The following is a 23,928-nucleotide window of genomic DNA, read 5'->3' on the forward strand; positions in this document are numbered from 1 at the left end:
GTCATCTGGGAACTTACTAGATATGCGGAGTATCAGACCCAATCCCTGAATCCAAACTACATTTTAACAAAGTCCCCAGATGATTCGTGTGCATATTCATGTTTGTGAAGCACTGCTTTCGTGGACACCTTGGGCAGAGTAGCTCCGGAAAAAGCCGAATAGCGAGCGATTCTTTACCGCGGACCTGACAGCAGGTGGGCTGAGAAAGGGGCGGGGTCAGGAAAGGGCTGGCCCTCTGGAGGCAAGTCCAAACCACCCGCTCCTCTCAGCTGCCGTTCCCTTCAGAACATATTTGGTTAGTATCTACAGGGCTACCTGTCCTCCTTTTCCGGCAGAAGCCACCTTTAGGGCTAACGAAACTCTGCTCGCTCGGTCCTGGCCCCGGAAGCCTACTCCGGCTGCCAAGGCTCCGGAATCGCGGAGTCAAAAGGACCGCCGTCAGCTAGCGCTCGGGTTCCTCCCCTAGCTCGTAACACCGCCCCCACCTGGCACTCGGTGGGCGGGGCCCAGGGAGCGTAGGCCCCGCCCCTCCAAGCCTGACGGAAGTGACGTCATGCCCTGGCCGGCTGGTCTTTCGGTCTTCTTCCCCCTCCCGTACTCTTCCTCCCCAGTCCCTCCCCTCCCCTCCCCCTTCCCTCCTCCGGCTCCAGCCTGTGAGGCCGCGCGGGTGGAGAAGGCTATGGAGTAAGCCGGCGGCCGCGGCAAGGCTCTGAGGCTGAGCAGGGGCAGCCAGGAAGCGTTTGGGGGGGCGGGGGAAACGAGCCCCAGCACCGCCCCTCCCGGGAAAGAGGGAAGAGGTGAGTGACCGCCCACGGGCACAGGGCGATCTCCTTCACCTGCCACACTCCCATCTGGGCTCTCTAGGCCAGCAAGGAGGGAACGGGGAAGGACCCGCACCCGGGGTAGGCCTCCCAAGGCCCTTGGAGCTGGTGACTGTTGCCTGGTGACGGGCCTGCCGGCTGCGGGCCGGGACGGTGGACGCCCGTGTGTAGCCGAGCTGGGGGACTGGCGAGCTCCGGGGAGGGGATCCGAGAGGCCCGAGTTCCCCGAAGAGGCCTTGAGGCGACGGGAGACCGGGGCCGGAGCCATCTGTGGGAGGGAGAACCCTCTTTCAGGCCTTGGAGCTCGGGTTTCCGTGGTGGAGATCTTGGTTCCCTTTTGGGAAATTGGATACTACTCCGCGACTGGGTGAGACCGCTCCAGTCAGTTCTGAGGTCTGCACCTCATTACCTGGGTTACCAAACAGCGCCCTACGGCCCGGCGTCCTTTTCAGACAGTAGCTCTAGTTCTGGAACGGAAGGTTATTGTGGGTGAGGTGGGTGGGGCAGGTGTTTTGCGAAGACTAACACTCCCCTCGGTGGCTCCCTCTCTTCTTTTTCTAAGCGGGAGAGAAAGGGTGGAGGAAGGTTTAGATCCGTAAAGCTTGCAAAAACTTCTTGGGATCCGACTGAATACATACCAGTACTGTCAGGTCAGCCCTTATGACAGTCATTTCATGAGACACTGCACTCGAGCCACTTAAAAGTGCCGTGTCAATAGTGACTTAAAATTGTAAGTGCAAACTAGTTTTTTGTAGATCAAATTCAGGAATTATTTGTATGATGACTTTTTTTTTTTTTTTTTACAATTTGGATTCTGTGAATAATAATTTTTTAAAGTAGCTTTTGCATCCCTCTCCATTCCGGAAAATTAACATAGTCTAACGAAAATGCTCCAGACCTGCCTGTCACTTTAAAAGCCAGTTGTATTCTGGTAATGGCTTGAAAGTCAGGTACTTGAAGCTTCCTTCTTTACAGGCTTTTTTTTTTTTTTTTTTTTGGTTTGGCATTTGTCTTATTCTTTAATATAAAAATATTAATTTTAAAGTTTAAATATGGTTTGTCATTTTTAAACTAGTCGTAAAAGAAACTTTTGGAGGATTGTTGTCAAGGAAAGGAACCTAATGGAAGGTAAGGACCTTCATTCTTTTCAGATCCACTTTACACACATGCTGAAACCTAGTCTTCTAAGATCCGTAAACATGCAACAGAAACAGACATGTATCATAGAATACTTCTGAACAAATCAATTATCATTAGGAATACCTACCGAACTCACATGTTTGAAATTCATTATTTACCCCCCGTCCCCCCAAAATAGGTCCTCTTACTGTGTTTAACTCAGTGACTAGCTTCATCATCCATCCCTTTTTTGTAGGAGTAGAGTATGACATCTTCCTGTCTCTCATGACTCATATCACTCTCTCTTGATGTCCTGTTAATTTGGCTTCTTGAATGTGTCCACTCTTCATCGTCACTACTAGTACTCTCATTCCAGCCATCATCATCTCTCATCTGAGGTATAACCAGCTTCCTCATTATGGTCTACTTGTATTTTCTGTGGCCTGCTCTGTAGTTTTCCACACCAGACTGAGTGACGGTTTCAGAATGCAGATCTAATCACATTGTCTTCATGTTTAAAACCCTTCAGTGGTTTCCATTGTTTTTTAAGAGAAACTAACATCCTTAACAACCTGTTTGGCCTCCCAGTTGCCTTTTGAACCTCATCTCCACAGTGCTTTCTGACATTCCTTTCTCCCCTAGTCACCTTGTTCTTTCTGTTCTGCTTCAGGTACATGGCTTTTGGTTATGATGCTTCCTCTGCTTGGAAGTGCGCTTCTTTTCCTTTTCATCCAGTTCAGGGAAGACTTTCCTGGTTCAGGGAAGACTTTCCTGGTTAAGGTAGAGTCTCATAATTATATGTTCACATGACCCCATTGCAGAGTTGCCATATTTATTAATACTTAATAAATTAATGAGATGTTTCTCATCTGATACTGTGTAAGTGTTTAATAAATGTTTGTTGAATGAGTGAATGAATGAATGAATGAATGAATTCAGTGCTTACTAAATGTGCCAGGAATTGTGTTAAACATTTTATGTGTCATCATCTTTAATCCTCTGAACAACCACATGATATGTGGGTGGCATTTCCCCCTTTTTATGGATTAGAAATAGTGTTAGGGAGGTAGTTGGTGGTTACAGTGCTAGTAAGTATTAGAACAGGCATTTGAACCCAGGTTTCCTTGCCACTGAAGATTGTGTACTTAGTCATATCACATTTAATTCTCACTCTGTGCATCAGAACACCTGAGGAGCTGCTCAAAATACAAATGCTGCCCTGACTGCACATTTATAGGTTCTGATTCCAAAGGTTTGAGACGGTAGATAGGCATCTATGTAATTAACAAATTATTCAGTCCTTTGGATGTTATTAGATGAATTTAGATGTTCATCAGAGTTTGAAAACTGTTGCCTTAGACAACAGTTCAGTGCTTTATGAGTTTCAGTTTTCACACATTTTACTCCATTGTATTTCAGATTTTGTATATTCTTAAATCAAGAAAGAACTGTAGACGTAAGAAAGTGACCTTAGTGGTCATTTAGTCTGATTTCCTACCTGATTATTCCTTTTCCCCGTTCTCTAGCTGAAGGGGCTGAATAGTGAGATGCTGCCACCCCAGTGCTGCTACTTTTTTGAAATTATGGTAATTTCAAGAATCTGCTTGACTTCCTGTAGTAAAAACTACACTAAGTACATGGGGTTGAAGTGCCTTCACAAGAATTGGATGCAATCTCTCCTCAGATCTTACTGTTTAAATTGCTGATTTGATGTTTAAACATATATTGCCTTGTAATTTCTTATGTTGTTTTCAAAGGCTTATTGTACAGTGGTCTTAAGTTTGTAAATAGTGATGGAATGTTTTACTTCTTGTTTCTCTTACTGTACCTAGTATGGTGCTTTCTACCTGGTAGGTAACCACTAATTTGTTGAACAGATGTGTGCATCATTGTTCATTCCTAAGTCTCTTTAGTGTTTTATGTTTTTCCTAAATCAGCTTGTCTCCTGTAAGTAATCTGTTCTAGCTCAACTGATAATAATTAGATACTTTCTGTAGTTGTAAAGAGAATGATTATACTCTGCTTGTGTAATCTTTGTTTTCTGAGTAGGATTAACCATGATGGAAAGGCTAAAGAATAGTGTCAATCATTTTTTTTTGAAAACGATATCTTTTTAAAGCTTGTAGTGATCTCTGAGTGTTCTCACAAGAAAAAAATGTATTTCAAGAATATATCTCAGAACCATCTTACTTTAGATGTAAACAGATACACATTGCATATGGGAGTGTAGGTACGACATTTTTTCTCAAATTTTATCAATCATTTTACCAAAAGCATTTGTGTCATGTTAATGTAATTCTTATTTTGAATTACAAAATTTCATTTTACGAATACCTAACTGTATAAATCACTGTATAAGTGGTATTCTTTTATATTCAGGCATTTATATGGAGAGAAATCTCAGACCCTTGTGCTTCTTTAACGAATAAAGCAAACTATTTTGAGTTCATTGGTATTTATTTGTACTGTTCACTAGTGGTCAGTGTGTATTATTTTGTGCTTATTGAAAGTCTCGTTTCTGCTAGGTGCCGTGAGACTAACAAGTACTAAACTTTATTTCATTATCAGATGTAATTATAGTAACTTTTAAATTTGCATTACAGTATTTACAACATAAGTGTGAGCTAATTCTACTTTTTGATATTTTATTCTTGGGGAAGTAAGGGATTCTTGGCAGTTGTGTTACTTGAAAATGTAGGAATTTTTTTAAGTTTAAATCTAATTTTACCTACTCTATTCCTGCTGTATCTAGAGTTTGTAAGTAGGCAGAACTGAAAGAATTGCCAATTCCTTTCAGCTACCTGTACATCAGGTGCTGTAACAGTCAACCCACTTTCTGCCAGCTGCTTATAAAATCTGGTATTATAGCAGATTTACCTTCTAGTTCTACCAAAAACCAAGTGATGACTGAGCCAGATACAGGGAGATATAATCTTGGAATCATAATTAAGTTGTCCCAAATCTTATTTTGCCTGGATTCAGGAGGGAAAGATGAGTGAATTTCACATGTATTCTACTAAATGGTATACAAGGGGAAATGGCTTATATGAATGGATATTTCTATCATTTGTAACTATCTTTTGAAAAAAATACTGGCTATTTTTCTTTATTCAACAATCAAGTGAAAATTTGAAAAGCTAACATTTTAAGAAAAAGGATATTTGGGCTCTAGTTTACTTATATGTCAGAGGAATATTGCTAATAATTCAAAATCTCATTTAAGTTCAGGTCTTTTTTTTAAAGTTTATTTTTAAAAAAAATTTTTTTTTTAACGTTTATTTATTTTTGAGACAGAGAGAGACAGAGCATGAACGGGGGAGGGTCAGAGAGAGGGAGACACAGAATGTGAAACAGGCTCCAGGCTCCGCGCTGTCAGCACAGAGCCCGATGTGGGGCTTGAACTCACGGACCGCGAGATCATGACCTGAGCCGAAGTCGGCCACTTAACCGACTGAGCCACCCAGGCGCCCCATATTTTGAGAGAAAGAAAGAGAGTGTGTGAACAGGGGTGGGGCAGAGAGAGAATCCTAAGCAGACTCCACACTGTCAGTGCAGAACCAGATGTGGGGCTTGAACCCATGAACCATGAGATTATGACCTGACCGAAATCAAGAGTTGGACGCTTAACCTACTGAGCTACCCAGCTGCCCCGGGTTCAGGTTTCTTTCTTTTTTTTTTTTTTTTTAAATTTACATCCAAATTAGTTAGCATATAGTGCAACAATGATTTCAGGAGTAGATTCCTTACTGCCCCTTACCCATTTAGCCCATGCCCCCTCCCACAACCCCTCCATAAACCCTCAGTTTATGAGTCTCTTCTGTTTTGTCCCCCTCCCTGTTTTTATATTCTTTTTGTTTCCCTCCCCTTATGTTCATCTGTTTTGTCTCTTCAAGTCCTCATATGAGTGAAGTCATAAGATTTTTGTCTTTCTCTGACTAATTTCACTTAGCATAATACCCTCCAGTTCCATCCACATAGTTGCAAATGGCAAGATTTCATTCTTTTTGATTGCCAAGTAATACTCCATTGTATATATATACCACATCTTCTTTATCCATTCATCCATCGATGGACATTTGGGCTCTTTCCATACTTTGGCTGTTGTTGACAGTGCTGCCATAAACATGGGGGTGCATGTGTCCCTTTGAAACAGTACCCCTGTATCCCTTGGATAAATGCCTAGTAGTACAATTGCTGGATTGTAGGGTAGTTCTATTTTTAGTTTTTTGAGGAACCTCCATACTGTTTTCCAGAGTGGCTGCACCAAGCTTGCATTCCCAAGGTTTCTTTTAAAAGCTCTCTTTGGCAACCTTTTTCAAGCTCACAGCCTTAACTACTGTACTGCTTTATAAGCTCATGGTGCCCAAAGTTTAGTCTTCAGTCAAGACTTTTTTTCTAAGTTTTGGCCTATATATCTAAAAACCTACCAGATCTATCTCCATGTGAATGTCATTCAGGCAACTCAACTTCAAAATGTCAAAAATTGAATTCTTCCTCTCAAAAACAGAGTTATCTCTTGTAAGTCTTATAAGCCTTGGTGAATGGCTTCACTCTCCACCTAGACTCTGAAATGGGAGACCTGATTGGGATTCCTAGTTTTGTCCCTTTCCTTTATCTAATTGGTCACAAAGTTCGCTTAGTTCTAACTCGTACTTGTTTTTTTTTTTTTTTTTCTTTTCCTTCCTTACTGCTATTATCTTACTTCAGCAACCTCTCCCTCTGTTTTTTTTTTTTTTTTTTTTTTTTTTTTTTTTTTTTTTTTGAGAGAGAGAGAGAGAGAGAGAGCAAGTAGGGGAGAGGGGCAGAGGGAGACAGAATCCCAAGCAGGCTCCATGTTCAGTGCAGAGCGATATGGGGCTTGATCCCACGACCCTGGGATCATGACCTGAGCTGAAATCAAAAGTTGGACGCTCAACCAGCTGAGCCACCCAGCACCCCAACCTCTCCCTCTTTTAAAATTTGTTTAAAATTTGATGTATGTAAAAGTGCATAGCAAAGTTTAATATGTAGTTATAAAATAAGCATCCATATAACTAACACCTTTGAAACATCCCCTCTTCCTGCCATCCCTTCCCTGTCTTCCTTGTCCTTATTTCCAGGTGTCCTTGTCCTTTTCTTTGTTTTCTTGCTTTGTATACATTGTAAATTATATCATCCCTCACTATGTTTTTAGTTCATCACACTGATGTTCCCTTTAGTCTTGCCATATTCCCTCCTTCCACTTCCTAGTATATCTTTCACTTTGCTTGATAGAGTGATTGATCTTACTCATGCTTGAAACCCTTCTGTGGCTTATAGCTTGATTGCTTACTACTAATTGCTCTTGGTGAACTGGCTTTTATAAGTCTCTTCTGCCATACTTCCCTGTTTCCTCCAGCTTTATCTGAACTGCTTTGTTTTTACTCTTTGTCTTTACTCCTACACTTCTCCCATTCTCTACCTAGTTCATTCCTATTCACCGTTAGAGACATCTCTAGCTTTGCTTTACTGTTTTGGGAAAACTTCCTTCCCTCTGTTCCTGTTTGTGTTTTGTTTTGTTTTTTGATTTTTTTTTTTTTTTTTTTTTTTGCTATGTAAGACTTTGTATGTGTATTCTGTAGCATTTTATCACTGTAGGCTAATGCTATGGATGGTTTACTTCTCTGTCTCTTGGCCCTTTGATGGTAAGATCTTTCATGGCTTATTTTTCCTTCTTTCTCCCCCACTTTCTTATATGGTATCACGTACACAGTGGGTACTCAATAAATATTAAATAATTTACCAGGTGAATTTCCATGTCTGTTCTCATCATGTGTACACACACTAGTTTTGGCTCTGTTTGGATGATGGATGGGCATCTCAAGTTTGAATATTACCTCTGAAAATATCCTTTGTTTTCATACTGAGCTATTTGTAGTTCTCAAATCACATCATGGTCTTGCTCCTCTCCTGGAGCATGGCACGTATGTCTTGTTAATTGCTGTAAACCTTTGCAGGTTTGAGTTAGCTACAGGACTGAGTCCCTAAAGAGAGAAGTGTTTCTATTTACATCTGCATTTCCAGTGTATAACCAGCACATGGCATATAATACGTAGCGACTTAGGCAGAGTTAGAGGAATGGGTATGTAGGTTTTAAATAGGGTTTTTATGTCCCTTCACCTCCCCCATCAAAATCAGCAGCAGATGTTCATAGAGAACAACTTGGCATGCAATAAATATTTTCATAATGCCAACAGCAACATTTTCTAACTGCTTATAGAAATGCATTAAATTAAAAAGGGAAAGTGAGTCTCTATTTCTGTTTATAGATACTTCAAATCTGTCATGGAAGAAAGTAGGTCATATTTACATCAACACAATTTAAATTAACAGAGAAAATTAGATATAAACTAGTGCTGCCTTAGTCCAGTGGCCTTCCAAATATTTTTGCTTGTGTGTTCTCTAAATAATTTTGAAAAGCAATATACTCCTTTGCATGTTTTTAAGTTGATGGTATCTGAAATTTTTGTCAAGAGTTTAGATAGTTACAGGGCACCTGGATGGCTCAGTTGGTTGGGTGTTGGACTCTTTGATTTCAGCTCAGGTCGTGATCTCATGGTTTATGGGACTGAGCCCTGCATCAGGCTCTGTGCTGTCCACACGGAACCTGTTTTGGATTCTATCCCTCTCCCTCTCTGCTCCTCTCCCCCTCTCATGTGCTCTCTCAAATAAACATAAAAAAAAAGAGTTTCAGTTGTTAAAAAGGATCTAATTTCTAGACTTGCATATTGTGATTATGTTTTACTTTTATCAAAACCTTGGAGTTTTTGCCTGTTGATTGAAATTAGCTTGTTCTTATATATCCCTATGACAGCCATCTTATTTCTTAATTGTAAATCTGTGATAGATAAGGCATGGGGTCTTGCTGTTAATATCTGGGCTGGAAGGAATAAAGCACATACATCCTCTTTAGTATTTTTTCCCGAACTTATTTTTGCATTTATTAAAAAAACTTTTTTTTAATGTTTATTTATTTTTGAGAGACAGAGAGAGAGAGTGCAAGAAGCAGGGGTGGGGCAGAGAGAGAGGGAGAACAGAATCCGAAGCAGGCTCCAGACTCTGAGCTGTTAGCACAGAGCCCAATGCCGGGCTCTACCTCACGAACTGTGAGATCATGATCTGAGCTGAAGTCGGATGCTTAACTGACCGAGCCACCCAGGCGCCCCGATATTTTTTGCTTTATTCTTAAGGGACTTTCAGTATTAATGCATTCTTGAATTGCATTTACCCTACTCTTCAAAGTTTTTTATATCCAGGGAAATGCCCTATAATAAGACTGGGATAGCTGAGAAAATACTTTTCTTTGGTCAAGTAGGAGAAAATTGTAAGGAAAAGTGTGGGTTAAGGAAGATTTGTAGGACACAGACTTTGTCAGGCAAATCAGTTTTAGGAAGGAGTAAACACAGAAGTTGAAGAAAGCTATAGGGTTTAGACCTCTTTTTGTGCCATGGACTCTTTGACAATTTAGTGAAGCCTGTATCCTCAAGAGTATTATTTTTGCAGTCAAATGTTCTACCACTGAGCTTTACCCCTACTCAAGAGTTATTATTTTTGGTTCAGCTCATCAATTTCTACAAAAGCCTCAGGGATTCCACTGGGATTACATTGAGTATATAGATCAGTAGGGAAAATTGGTATTTTAACATTATTGAGTTTTTCAATTCATAAACATAATCTTTCCTTTTTTTTTTTTAAGTTTTTTATATTTATTTATTTATTTATTTATTTATTTATTTATTTATTTAGAGAACATGCACATGCATATGCATGGAGGAGGGACAGAGGGAAAGACAGAATCTTAAGCAGGCTCCACACCGAGTGAGGAGCTGACATGGGGCTCAATCTCAGGATCATGAAATCATGACCTGAGCCAAAATCAGTAGTTGGTCGCTTAACCAACTGAGGCACCCAGGTGCCCCCACAATCTTTACTTTAAGTCTTCTTCAGTTTTTCTCAGCAGTTTTTGTTATTTTCATTGTACAAGTCTTATATATCTTTTAAATTTAGATAGGTGTTTCATGTTCTTGAGATGGTATTTTTGAAATTTCAGTGTTTGTTTCTAGTATAGTTTTTAAAAAAATTGTTTTTAATGATTATTTTTGAGAGAGACAGAGCGTGAGTGGGGGAGGGGCAGAGAAAGAGGGAGACACAGAATCTGAAGCAGACTTCAGGCTCTGAGCTGTCAGCACAGAGCTTGACTCAGGGCTTGAACCCGTGAACCATGAGATCATGACCTGAGCCGAAGTGGGAGTTTAACGAACCAAGCCACCCAGGTGCCCCAGAAATAGTCTTTTTTAAAAAAATATTCCATTCTTACATTCTACTGTAATGCTAAACTCATATTCTAGTAGCATTTTTGTAGATTCCTTCTGACTTTCATTGTACATGATCCGAATACCTTTTTATTTTGTTCTCTTAATTGCTTTGGCTAAGACCTCCATTAGAATTTTGAACTGAAGTGGTAAAAGTAAATATTTTTACTTTAGGAAGAAAGCAATCAATCTTTTATTTTTATTTTTTTTATTTTTTATTAAAAAAAATTTTTTTTTCAACGTTTATTTATTTTTGGGACAGAGAGAGACAGAGCATGAACGGGAGAGGGGCAGAGAGAGAGGGAGACACAGAATCGGAAACAGGCTCCAGGCTCTGAGCCATCAGCCCAGAGCCCGACGCGGGGCTCGAACTCACGGACCGCGAGATTGTGACCTGGCTGAAGTCGGACGCTTAGCCGACTGCGCCACCCAGGCGCCCCAATCTTTTATTTTTAAATATAATAGTAGCTGTAGGTATTCAAAGATTCTATTTATCAGATTGATGAAGTTCCTTTCTTTCCTTCTTTACTTCCTTCCTTTTTTAAAGTAGGCTCCATGCCCAATGTGGGGCTTGAACTCACAACCCTGAGATTAGGAGCATCATGCTCTATCAACTGAGTCAGCCAGGAGCCCTGAGGAAGTTTTTTTTTTGTTTTTTGTTTTCCTGTTCTAAGCTGAGAATTTTTATTGTGAATATGTATTGAATTTTGTTAAAAATCTTTTTTTTGCCTTTATTGAGATGATCATACGCCCCTCCCCCATTATGTAGTTAGTATGGTGAATTACATGAATTTGTTTAAAAAAAAATTTTTTTTTAATCTTTATTTTTATTTTTTGAGAGAGAGAGAGAGAGAAACAGAGCATGAGCCGGGGAGGAGCAGAGAGAGAGAGGGAGACACAGAATCTGAAACAGGCTCTAGGCTCTGAGCTATCAGCACAGAGCCCGATGAGGGGCTCTAACTCACAAACTGCGAGATTATGACCTGAACTGAAGCTGGACACTCAGCCTACTGAGCCACCCAGGCGCCCCTACATGAATTTGTTTTGAGTGTTAAATCAACCTTGCATCCTTAGATAAATCTCACTTGGTTATAGGGTTGGGTTTATTGGATTTGATGTGCTAATATTTTGTTAAGGATTTTTGCATGTTGATGAGAAATATTGGTATGCAGTTTTCTTGGGTCATTAGTTGTTGGTATCAGGACAATACTGACTATATAACATGACATGAAAATTGTTCTATGTTCTAGAAGAGCTTGTACAGGTCTGGTTTTTATTTTTTCCTTAAATATTTGATAGAATTCAACAGGGAAGCCATTTGAGCCTGGAGTATATTTTGTGGTAAAGGTTGTAGTTATGAATTGGATTTCTTTTATGTAGGACTATTCTGAGTTCCTGTTCCTTCTTAAGTCAATTGTTTTGGCTTTCAAGGATTTTTTCCATTTCATCCAAGTTGTTGAATTAATTGGCATAAAGTCACCTATAATACGTTATTGTTTAAAATCTGGGATTTATATAGGATTAGAATCTGTAGGATTTCCTCTATTTCTGATATTGGTCATTTGTGTCTTTAAACATTTTCTTAATGTAGCTAGTGACTTTTTAAAGCCATAGTTTTTGGCTTCATTGATTTTTCTTTTATTTCTGTAAAATAGAGTGTTACATTAAATTCAATGTGTTTCATTGATTTCTACTCATTATTTTCTTTTTCCTACTTAATTTGAGTTTAGTCGTTTTTTTGTTTGTTTTTTTTTTCCCCTAGCTTTCTAAGATGGAAGGTGACAGCACTAATTTTGGTGTTTTTCCCCCCTCATATAAACATTTAAAGTTGTGTATTTTCCACTAGTCACCAGCTTGCCTACATCCCACAGATTTTTACTTTTCAGTCACCTCAAAGTATTTAAAAATTTCTGTGACTTATTTATTTTAGCCCTTGGGTTATTGAGAAGTATTTAATACATATTTGAGAAGTTCAAATATGTTTTGCATTTTTTTAAAAAGATATTTACCTACTACTGATTTCTAGTTTAATTTCATTGTGGTCAAATAATGTATTTTATATTTCAGTAGTTTTACATATGTTGAGATTTGTTTTATGGCCAAGAATATAGTTAGTCTTTTTTTTATTTTTAAAAAATTTTTAAATTAATTTTGAGAGAGAGAGAGAGAGAGCAAGCAGGGAAGGGGCAGAGAGAGGGAGACACAGAATCGGAAGCAGGCTCCAGACTGAGTGCTCAGCACAGAGCCCGACGCGGGGCTCGAACTCACAGACCGCGAGATCGTGACCTGAGCTGTATTTGGCCGCCCAACTGACAAAGCCACCCAGGAGCCCCAAGAGTATAGTTAGTCTTAATTAATGTTCCATGTACACATGAAAACAAAATGCATTCTGCTCTTGTCAAGTAGGATATTATGAGTCGGTCATGTTGTTTGATAGTGTTGTTTATGTCTTCTATATCCTTACTGATTTTTTTTTTTTGTCTGCTCAGTCTATATCCATTTACTTCTGAAAGAGGATCCTTGAAGTCTCTAAGTATAATTATGGATTTGTCTGTTTCTTTCAGTCATTTTTTGCTGTCTTTATTTTAAAGCTCTTATTCAGTATGTACACATTTAAGATTTTATGTTTTCTTGATGAATTGACATCTTTGTTATTATGAAATGTTGCCTATTCTGTTTGTAATTAATATAGCCACTCTTGCTTGGTATATTTTAACATTTTTTCAGTTTTAAGTCATCCTGTAATGTGGACTTTTTTTTTTTAATGTTTATTATTTATTTTAAGAGAGACAGCAAGAACGTGCATGAGCTGGGGAGGGGCAGAGAGAGAGGGAGAGAGAGAGAATCCCAAGTAGGCTCCAGTGTGGGACTTGATCCCACGACCATGAGATTATGACCTGAGCTGAAATCAAGAGTCAGACACTTACCCGACTGAGCCACCTCGACACCCCTGGAGTGGATTTCTTGTTAGCAGTACATAGTTGGGTCTTGCTTTTTAATCTAGTTTGACAGTCTCATCTTTTAATTGGAATTTTAAATCATTTACACTTAATGTAATTATTTATAGGGTCAGATTTAAATCTACTCTCTTGCTATTTGTTTTCTACTTGTTACAGTTGTTCTTTGTTCCTTTCTTCGTCTTTTCCTACATCTTTTTGTATTCATCTTACTTTAGGATTCCATTTTATTTCCATTATTGACTTTTTAGCTGTATCTATTATTTTACTTATTAGTCTAGGATTTAATGTGTTTTTAATTTGCTATAATCTATTTTCAAGTGATGTTATATTACCTGAAATATAATAGAAGAATCTCTCAAATATATACTTCCATTTCTCCTCTCCTGTGCTTGTTTTGTTTTGTCATATTTTTTACTTCTACATATACCTATATATATATATATGTGTATATATATATATATATATATATATATATATATAGGTATATGTATTTTGTTTTTTTGCTTTAAATGATCAGTTATCTTTTAAAAATAACTTGAGAAGTTTTTTTTATAAACCCACGTAATTTTTATTTCTAGTGTCCTCCATTCTTTTTATGGATTCACATTTCCATCTGGTATCTTTTTCCTTCTGTTTGAAGGACTTCTTTTAATATCTCTTCTAGTGAATATTTGTTGGCAACAAATTCTCTCAGATTTTGTTTTCCTGAAGAAATATTTCACATTTAGTTTTGAAAGTTTTTTTTTCCCCTGCCTTATAGAATTCTAGGTTGACAGGTGTTTTTGTTTTTTTGTTTGTTTTTTTTAGCAGTTTACAGACCTCCATTCAGTTGTTCCCTGGCTTGTATATTTTCTGATTAGAAGTCTGGGGAAAATTCTTATCTTTTTTCCTTTCTATGTAATTTTCCTGTTCCCTCTGGCTGCTTTTAGATTTTCTCTTACTGACTTTTAGCTATTTAATATGACATGTCCAAACATGGTTTTCTGTTTATCCTGCTTGTGGTTTATTGAATTTCTTGACACCTTGTATAGTTTTCATCAAATTCAGAAACATTTTGGCCATTATGCTTTCCAATATTATTTTTCCCTTTTCCTTCTTACTTTTGGGATTCAGTTATATATGTTATTACTGTGATATTGTCTCACAGGTCATCAAGACTTTGTTCATTTTTTTTTCCCAGGCTTTTACTCTACCTTCAGGTTTTACTAATTTTTTTTCCTACTTTCTCTAATTTGTTAATCATATCCTCTAAATTTTTTATTTGAAATATTTTACTTTTTATCTCTAGAATTTTCATTTGGGTTTTTAAAAAAAGACTCTATTTTCTTCATTATGTTCGTGTTTTCCTTGAAATACTTAGATATGTGATAGATTTTTTTTTTTTAAGTTTATTTATTTTGAGAGAGAGTGAGTGAACAGGGGAAGGGCAGATAGAGAAGGAGAGAGAAGATCCCAAGCTGATTCTGTGCTGCCAACACAGAGCCCAATAGGGGGCTCAAACTCACGAACTGTGAGATCATGACCTGAGCCTAAACCAGGAGTTGGATACTTAACCAACTGAGCCACCCAGGTTCCTTTATGATAGCTTTTTAATGTTTTTAATGTCTATAATCTATCATTTTGGAGGATTTATTGACTGATTTGTTCTTGATTATGAGCACATTTTCTTGCTTCTTGGCAAATCTAATATTTATTGATTGCATGGTGAACATTGTGAATGTTACATTGTTAGGTTTCTGAAATTTTTTTTGTCTTTCTTTCATGAGTATTGGGTTTCATTCTGGTCAGTTAAGTAATTCATGATTAGTTTGATCATTTGAGGCTTACTTTTAGTTTTTTAGGGCAGGTTTAGAGTAGATTTTACTCTGAGAACAGTTTTTCTCACTACTAAGGCATGGTTCTTTTGGGGTTTCTACTGAATGCTTTTGGTTGAGCATTGAGTACTCTACTCTAGCTGGTGAGAAATTAAATGAATTGCAGCCCTGTGTGGACTCTGGAACTATTCAGCTTACAGCTCTCTAGTTGGTCCTTGCCTGACCTGGTGGAGTTTCATACCATGTGTGGGCATCTTAGTGTTCAACAGTGTATCAGATTTCTCTGAAAATTTCTGAGCTCTTTCTTAGCATAGTTTCCTTCTCTCTTTCTCTTTCTTTCTCTCTTGTTCCCTAATTTTCCCCTTTCTCTTTGAAATTGTATCCCAGAACTCCTAGGCACTTCTGCATCCTTGAACTCCAATTTGTCTCAACTCTTTTTTAAAAAAATTTTTTTTTTGTTTTAACATTTACTTATTTTTGAGACAGAGAGAGACAGAGCATGAACGGGGGAGGGTCAGAGAGAGAGGAAGACACAGAATCCTTAGCAGGGTCCAGGCTCTGAGCTGTCAGCACAGAGCCTGACGCGGGGCTCCAACTCATGAGCTGTGAGATCATGACCTGAGCCTCAGTTGGACGCTTAACCAACTGAGCCGCCAAGGAGCCCCTCTCCTCAACTCTTTAACTCAGCTAGACCGCTGCTCAGAATTCTGCTCTCTACTCTGTGGTTTGCAGTGTACCTCTAGGCAGAAAGCTGGAGCAATCCTGGGGTTCACCTTGTTAGTTTGCTTTCTCATTGGGATTACCTACCTGTGCTGCCTGAAAACATTTATTTCATACATTTTGTCTAGCTTCTAGCTGTTTAAGGTAAGAGGATAAATTCAGTCTTTGTTCCTACATCATGGCCAGAAGTGTGTAAAATTTTAAAAATATTTTATGAGGGGTGCCTGGGTGACTCAGTCCGTTAAGCATCTGACTCTTGATTTTGACTCGGGTCATGATCTCACAGTTTATGAGTTGGAGCCCTGCATTGGGCTCCGCACTAACAGGGTAGAGCCTGCTTGGGATTCTCTCTCTGCCCCTCCTTCCCTCTCTCTTTCAAAAATAAATAAATATTAAAAGAAAAAATATTTTATGACTTACTGCTTGTGCATGTTTTACTGTCCTTTTGCCATCAATGCTTTTCTTTTAGAAGATATTCTTGAGTGATTTCATAGGTCAACAGTAGTTATTTTACTTATTTTTAAAATTTCTCCAAATGCTTCTCTTTGTCTCTCTTTTTTTTAATGCTTATTTATTTATTTTGAGAGAGAGCGAGTGTATGCAGGCATAAGCTGGGGAGAGGGGCAGAGAGAGGGAGAGAGAATCCCAAGCAGGCTCCATGCCCAGCACAGAGCCCAATGTGGGGCTTGATCCTATGACCATGAGATCCTGACCTGAGCTGAAACCAACAGTTGGATGCATAACCAACCAAGCCACCAAGGCGCCTTATATCATTATTATTTTTTATTTTTCTGAAGTTTATTTATTTATTTTTGTAATCTTATACCCAACTTGGGGCTCAAACTTACGACCCCAAGATCAAGAATCACAAGTTCTTGTGACTGAGGCTGCCAGGTGCCCCTCAATGATTATTTTATTAGTGAATGAAACTTGTATCAAATACAAACTTCTTGTTTAGTATAGATAGCATTAGCTCCTTTCAGGTTTTATATGGCTGTTTTTAGTCTGAAGAAAGATTTGGGCCCTCTAATACCCTTAAAGTATTGAGGGTTCATGTTATATAGTTGAACAACATTCATGTCAGCGTCAAGTGTCTTTTCTCTTCCTGGTCTATAATAATTGAGGTTGAAAGAACAGTTTGGTTCCTAGATTTAAATTGCATTAGAATGTATTGGGTTCTTTGAAGACAAAGCCAACATGTAGCTTTTATACTCTAGAATTGTTTCATTCCCTTTTTGGGGTATATTAAGTTTTCAGACTAAATAATGAATGTTAAGTGCTGAAACAAGTAAAAACAAATGATCAACGTTCCCCCGTTCCCCTGTGTTTCTAGGTAACTACTCAATATTGCAGCCATGGAGTCCATGCTTAATAAGTTAAAGAGTACTGTTACGAAAGTAACAGCTGATGTCACTAGTGCTGTAATGGGAAATCCTGTCACTAGAGAATTTGATGTTGGTCGACACATTGCCAGTGGTGGCAATGGGCTAGCTTGGAAGATTTTCAATGGCACAAAAAAGTCCACAAAACAGGTAAGTTTTAATTCAGAGTCCATTGGCAAAAAATGCACATGTTAATAAGTAGTATAATGTGCATATATGTTTTTATGTTAAGAAATGCCAAAAGTAATGGGTTCTTTACTTCTCATTTCCATCTAATGAAGTCATACAAAAATAAACGCTTTTAAACATGCCCTGAATCTCCTGGTTACAAATATATTGTTTGATATATCACCCCATCTTGTAATTTAATTTTGATTACTTAATAAAATAAATGTTTCTGTTGAGTAAAGGAGCATATTAGATTTTTAGCAAAGTATTTGTTTTGGAATAAATATTGTGTTCCTTTTCAAATTTGTCAGTAAGCTATTGGCAAAATACTCAGTTAAATTTTCCAACATTAAATGCATTCTTATTTAGTGCATTCTTATTCCCCTTTTATTTTATATAAAATAAAAGTCTATTTTCTGGAAAATAGACTTCTGTAACATTCTTTTGTGTTTAACTTGATTTTATTATCAGAAGGGGGTACATTTGTGGAATAGTCGGTAAATGTGTTTTGAGACATACTGATTTCAAAGTTATTTTAAAAGTAACTGTTCTTTTAGCAGAGTCATTTGAATGAGTTGCATTTTTATTTTTTATTTTTTAATTTGACTTAAGAGAGCAACAGATGGTTCTCAGAAATGTGGAGGATTGTTAGTGTTAAATTTTACTAACAGTTTTCTGTTGGAGTTTTTAAAGGATTGAAAAACCTCCAGGTTTAAAACCTCTGTAGAAATATATTCTTTAAAAATAAAAATTACTGTTTCTAAAAGTACTTTTATTTCTCTACAAGTGAAACATATGGATTGTAAGGCGTTTGGGATTTATTACACATATTTTCCAGTAACTGTCACAGTCATACAGTTGTGGATATACATTACTTGTGACTTTTCCAAAATCAGCTTATTTGCCAAACAAGTATATTAAAGACTCAATTGGCTTTGGTTATCCTTTTATGAAGTAGGAACCTTGGTCTTGTGATAGATTGCTGGTATGTGGTATGTATCTGACTGTAAATCTTGTTTTTATTGCCATTTGGTTGGAAGTCTTTAAGTTCAGAGCTGATCTTATCTTAAATGCTGATTGATTTGTCATTTTTCAACATTGTTTTCTCAGTTCACCAAGCTCACTAAAAAATAAGTGGTTTCTGGAGTATTGAATGCTTAAGCTATTAATGAGGCCACGAAGTTATGTAAATGATCAACCTCCAACACTAGCTTTTATAATCAGTTATATTATTGGCAAATCAAAGAACACCAAATGTACTAAATTTTGCATTATTTATTAAGGATGTAACCTAATAGTGTCTTTGTGCTTAACCAAAAGAGTTTCTAGGTGTTTGTGTTTATATCAGCAGTTCATATGCTGAAATTCTCTGATAATGTTGAAGCTTCTTTTGTTGTTCATAGAACATGAAAACCAGGCACAAATAATAGGTAATTAATTAGATATTGCACAATAATACAGCCATTCTCAGTGCTCACTGCCAGAATTGGGTTCTCTTAGGAAACCACTATATTCCCCACCCCCCACACCCAAATTTATTGCTTTGTGGAAGAAGATAGTTTTGGAATGTATTTGTGGTTTTGTAGATGGATCTACATTCTTGGATGTAGTTTTGAATCTTCTTTCTTTGCCTCTTTCAAAGCCACCGTGTTTTAAACTGAGTATCCTATCTGGACTACTGGCTAGTTCCTTAAGGAATAGCTACATCTGTAACCACCTTGGAGTTGAAGCCTCATTTTAATTTTTCCCTTACTCGAAGTTTTAATTCTTTTTTAGTTATCTCATTTTTTATTAAAAGGGAATCATAGAAGATAGATAATCTGGAGCTGTGCTATCCAGTATGGTAACCACAAGCTACATATGCCTATTACAATTCATAAAAATTAAATTTGGTTGCAGTAGTCACATTTGGAATGTTCCTTAGCAATATATGGCTAGTACTACCATATTAGACATCGCAGGCATAGAACTTTCTATCATCACAGAAACTTATGTATGACAGTGTTGATCTTAGAGAAGCCAGGAGAAAAATAATGAAAAGGATATTCTTCTTGGTCTTTTTCCCCCCACATAAAGGGACACTGAGACTGAGAGCTTTTTTTTTTTTTTTTTTTTTTTAAACTCTCTCAGTCTTTCTTGATCTAGCATACAGTGTACTTGATTGAATTTGTGTTTTATAGCAGATTATACGATCTTAAATTTGACTTTGAAGTAAACATCAGGTTAGGTACTAGGGCTAGGAGATTCTCTTTGTGTACTTTTTGCCAAAGTTATTTGAAGTTCACAACAGTACACGATGAATTATAATTTCGGATCATGTACAACTTTTGACTTTTTAACCTAAATGAAGGTTTCTGAGAGGAGTGGAGTAGTAATAAAAGCACCTACAGAACAGATGAAAAAAAGTACATATTTATGAAACCTGGAATGTAGCAAGATAAAAAGAATTGGTAAATAAAAATTTACTTGTGTGCATGGTAATGTCATTGTACCTGATTGGATGTCTGTTATTATTATTATTCTGGCTTTATGCTTCCAAAACCAGTTTTTGCTAGTTTTTATTGTTTTTCAAAGACATTCATTGAAGAAACATCTCATAGTGAGTAATTCATGAAGTGCAATGAACAATTCCTAAGAGTTTCGAGAAAAGTGTAAAGTTGATTTTTTTTTTTGTAACTAAATAAGGTGTTTAGGCTAGGTTTGTATGCAAAATTAAGATTTTTAAAAGCTATTATTTGGGTAAGCTTAACCAAACACAACTTGTAAACATGTTAAAATGGATAATTAATTATAGCTTCTTAACATTTGAAGCTACTATTTAGACTTAAATACTATTTATTTTTTACTAGTATTTAGGCTAAATACTAGTAATACTAAATACTAGTAAATACTAAATACTAGTAAAATACTAATAAATACTAAATTTACTAGTTTTTAGACTAAATACTATTTAGTTCCTAACCCTTACTCTTTCTAGAATCTCAATAGAGACGTAAGACATTTCAGGGTGACATTTATGGAATGAAAATTGTGCCTATTTAGAGTTTTAAATATAAATGTATTTTTAAGAACTTATGCAGAACAGTGTACAAATCATGAGCGTATAGCTTGATGAATGTTCATAGTGAGCACACCTGTATAACCAGTATCCAGATCAAGGAAACATTGCTAATATTCATATCTTCTCGTAGTCATTATCTCTCCCCACCTTCTCTCTAGGGGTAACTGCTATATGGTCCTTTGACACTTGAGAGTAACTTTTCCTGTTTTTGAACTTTATTTAAATGGAATCATGGTATATGTGCTCCTGTAGTTTGGCTTCCATTCCTTAAATGTAAGTTCATGGGATATATCTATGTTGCTGAACATAGCAGTTTTTCATTAATATATGGGGAACTGCTATGAACATTCTTAATGTGCCATTGGTATATATGACACATTATCTAGACATGGAATTGCTGGGTAATAGCGTTCGTGTTTGTTCAGCGTCAGTTTTTCCAGAGCGGTTGTATCCATCAGCATTTATAGTTTCTTCACATTCCTGCCAAACTTTTTTGTAGTCTTTTTTTTTTTTTTTTTAATTTTTTTTTTTTCAACGTTTATTTATTTTTGGGACAGAGAGAGACAGAGCATGAACGGGGGAAGGGCAGAGAGAGAGGGAGACACAGAATCGGAAACAGGCTCCAGGAGCCATCAGCCCAGAGCCTGACACGGGGCTCGAACTCACGGACCGCGAGATCGTGACCTGGCTGAAGTCGGACGCTTAACCGACTGCGCCACCCAGGCGCCCCTGTAGTCTTTTTTATTTTAGGCTTTCTGAGCAGAGGATCTACTTTTATCTTATTTATTTAATTTATTTTTTAGCGAAGTATAGTTGATACACAATGTTAGATTATTTTCAGGTGTACTACTTAGTAGTTCGACAAATCTATACGTTTTGATGTGCTCACCATAAGTGTTGCTACCATTTGTCACCGCACAATGCTATTTACCATTGACTATATTCCCTATGCTGTACCTTTTATCCCTGTGATTTATTTATTCCATAACTGGAAGCCTGTACCTCCCACTCTTCACTCATTTTGCCCATCTTCTCATCTGGCAACCATTAGTTTGTTCTCTGTATTTATGGGTCTGTTTCTGCTTTTTGTTTGTTTATTCATTTGTTTTGTTTTTTAGATTCCACATATAAGTGAAATCATATGGTATGATTTTCTGGTCTGACTTATTTCACTCCTCATAATACCCTCTAGGTCCATCCATGATGTCGCAAATGGCAAGATCTCAGGGTCATTTAATTTTTGAAAATTCAGTGAAATATTCCTTACTCCTCTACTTCTGAAACTTTTATGATGTCTGATAGGTAGTTAATTACTGGGCATTGAGTTTGTTCTGCTGTGTTTCTGTTATAACTTTATAACTGACTTTGTAGTTCTGCAGAGTAGCATGTTTAGGATTAAAATGGTATCTAAATATAGGTGTTCTTTTCAAACATATTCTTATTTCCTTTATAAAAATATTTATTTTAGAGAGATTTCTGAGATAAATGCCTTTAATTGGATTTCGTTAACTTTTCTAGTTTTTAAATTCTACTTTATTACACAAACCATTAAAGGGAAATCTTTGGCCAAATTATATGTATCAATCATAAGTGAGAAATGGTTGCTTTGTGTGTGTGTATATATATACACACACACACACACATATACATACATACATATCCCTTAAAAATTGAAGTATCATCACCATCTCTGTTAGGTAAGAATATTATAACTATCAAGGCTGCTATTATATTTAATTTATAATAAAAGCACTATATAAATATAGTTTCTGTCTCACCAGTATACCTTTTACTTCCTTTGAGTAGAAAAATAACTCTACATTTTGAAAAATCTTTCAATTCTACTGTATCAACTTCGGGCATTTATTTTGGGGGAAGATTTTTTTTTTTAAAAGAAATATTTTAAAAATATTTTTTAAGTTTATTTATTTATTTCGAGAGAGAGAGAAAGCACAAGCTGGGGAGAGGCAAAGAGGGAGAGAAAGAGAATCCCAAGCAGACTCCATGCTCAGGGCAGATCCTGATGTGGCACTTGAACTCACGAACCATCAGATCATGGCCTAAGCTGATGTTGGATGCTGAACCAAGTGAGCCACCCAGGCACCCCGGGGGGAAGATGTTTTTAAAAAAGAGTGTATATGTGGGTGTGTTTACTGTTTAAACATTCATTTATTACTATTAGTATTTCTGTTTATTTTGACACAAGATTCTCTTGCCAGGAGACTACTCTTAAAATGAATTTAACAACATTTATTAATAGTCTTCTAGTCTCATATTTATGATTATTTTTTATCCAGTTTCAGAATAGACTTTTTTTTTTTTAAATAAGTCAGCTGTAATCTTATTTTTGTCTTAAAAGTTACATTTGCTGCCCTGTTTCTTTTGCTTTGACAGCTGTGTAAGCTTTAAAACACCCTCAGTTAAATGACTCTTCCTATGAAGATAATGAAGATAGACTGATTTAAAAAATATGTAATAAATATTTAACTGATATTCATTATTCTAGCCGCTCTACCAAATGTAGACTTGGACATAGTCACTTCCTTACTGCAAAATCTACATTATGTTATACAAATGCCAGTATTCATGGGTGAGGCTTGCTGATATTGTGTAGGCAAAGGCATAATTAAATTATTATAAAAAGTTAAATGATAATAAATAAAAGTTTTAAATAAAATAAATGATTGTAGAAAGCTGAAAGTGTTAGTCAAGTTGCTTAGGTCAATAATGACCATAGACTATCTTTAACAATTTTAAGGTGTATATCTTGTTATCTCTGAGTCTTCTTAAATAACAAGTTGTTTTTAATTTAATCTAAATAAAAATTAGGTTTTGTTTTATCATTTTGAGAAAGGAACATTGTCCCCAAATCATATGAAAAATACAGTGCATGATGGTTGTCACCACTGACCAGTCACAAAAGATCTGTAAAATAGAGATTCACAGGGAATATCTATGTCTCAGAAACCATCCCTGGTGGCTTTGAGGGATAGGTTACTGGAGGTCATGATTACTATTAGGAAATCCTAGACACATTGGTGTATATCTACTTAGATTTTTATTACTTAAGCTGTCTGGTTTTCAGCAAGAGTTCAACTTTGTAGTTAGCAAAATAGCTTTAAAAAATTATAAATTCGGTTTGTATCAATATGTAGTTTACATTTTGACCAGTAGTTTTTAGAGTAGGTTATTTTACAGCCATTTTTTGCTTAAAGATAGATAGGTTGTTGAGAAAAAATACTTTTGAGTAGGTAACTTTCTTTGCCAATCTATTTTAAAGAATATGAAGTGAATAAGTAAACAATAGAATGCAAAAGATTGTCTTACATTTTGTTTTAGTAATTTTTGTATAAAAAAGAGCCTCAAAATTTAGAGTTAACAGTTGACTCTTAAGTGGAAAATATCCACTTAAGATACCTTTATCTTTTCTCAGCTTTTCTATATATTTGAAACTTTTCATAATGAAGAGTCAAAAAAGGTTTTAATTTAGGACAATAATGGAAAGCTTCCAGTAACTGCTTATCTTTATTGACCGCCACGGGGTAATAAACAT

The 23,928-nt window shown here is 36.7% G+C and overlaps 1 protein-coding gene across 2 annotated transcripts in view; it reads left to right on the forward strand.

Annotated features, from left to right (window-relative positions):
- Positions 1 to 546: 546 nt before the first annotated feature.
- SCYL2 (SCY1 like pseudokinase 2) overlaps positions 547 to 23,928 on the forward strand; it is a 69,963-nt gene continuing 46,581 nt past the window's right edge. The window contains exons 1-2 of one of the 2 annotated variants that reach the window (XM_043562298.1): positions 547 to 797; positions 17,098 to 17,296. In XM_043562298.1, the coding sequence (XP_043418233.1) occupies positions 17,120 to 17,296 (177 nt within the window). In that variant the 5' untranslated portion in view covers positions 547 to 797; positions 17,098 to 17,119. The remainder of the gene's footprint in view (positions 798 to 17,097; positions 17,297 to 23,928) is intronic. The other variant, XM_043562297.1, reaches the window with a different exon arrangement.

This window comes from Prionailurus bengalensis, chromosome B4 (assembly GCF_016509475.1).
Source record: "Prionailurus bengalensis isolate Pbe53 chromosome B4, Fcat_Pben_1.1_paternal_pri, whole genome shotgun sequence".
Taxonomy (NCBI): Eukaryota; Metazoa; Chordata; class Mammalia; order Carnivora; family Felidae; genus Prionailurus; species Prionailurus bengalensis.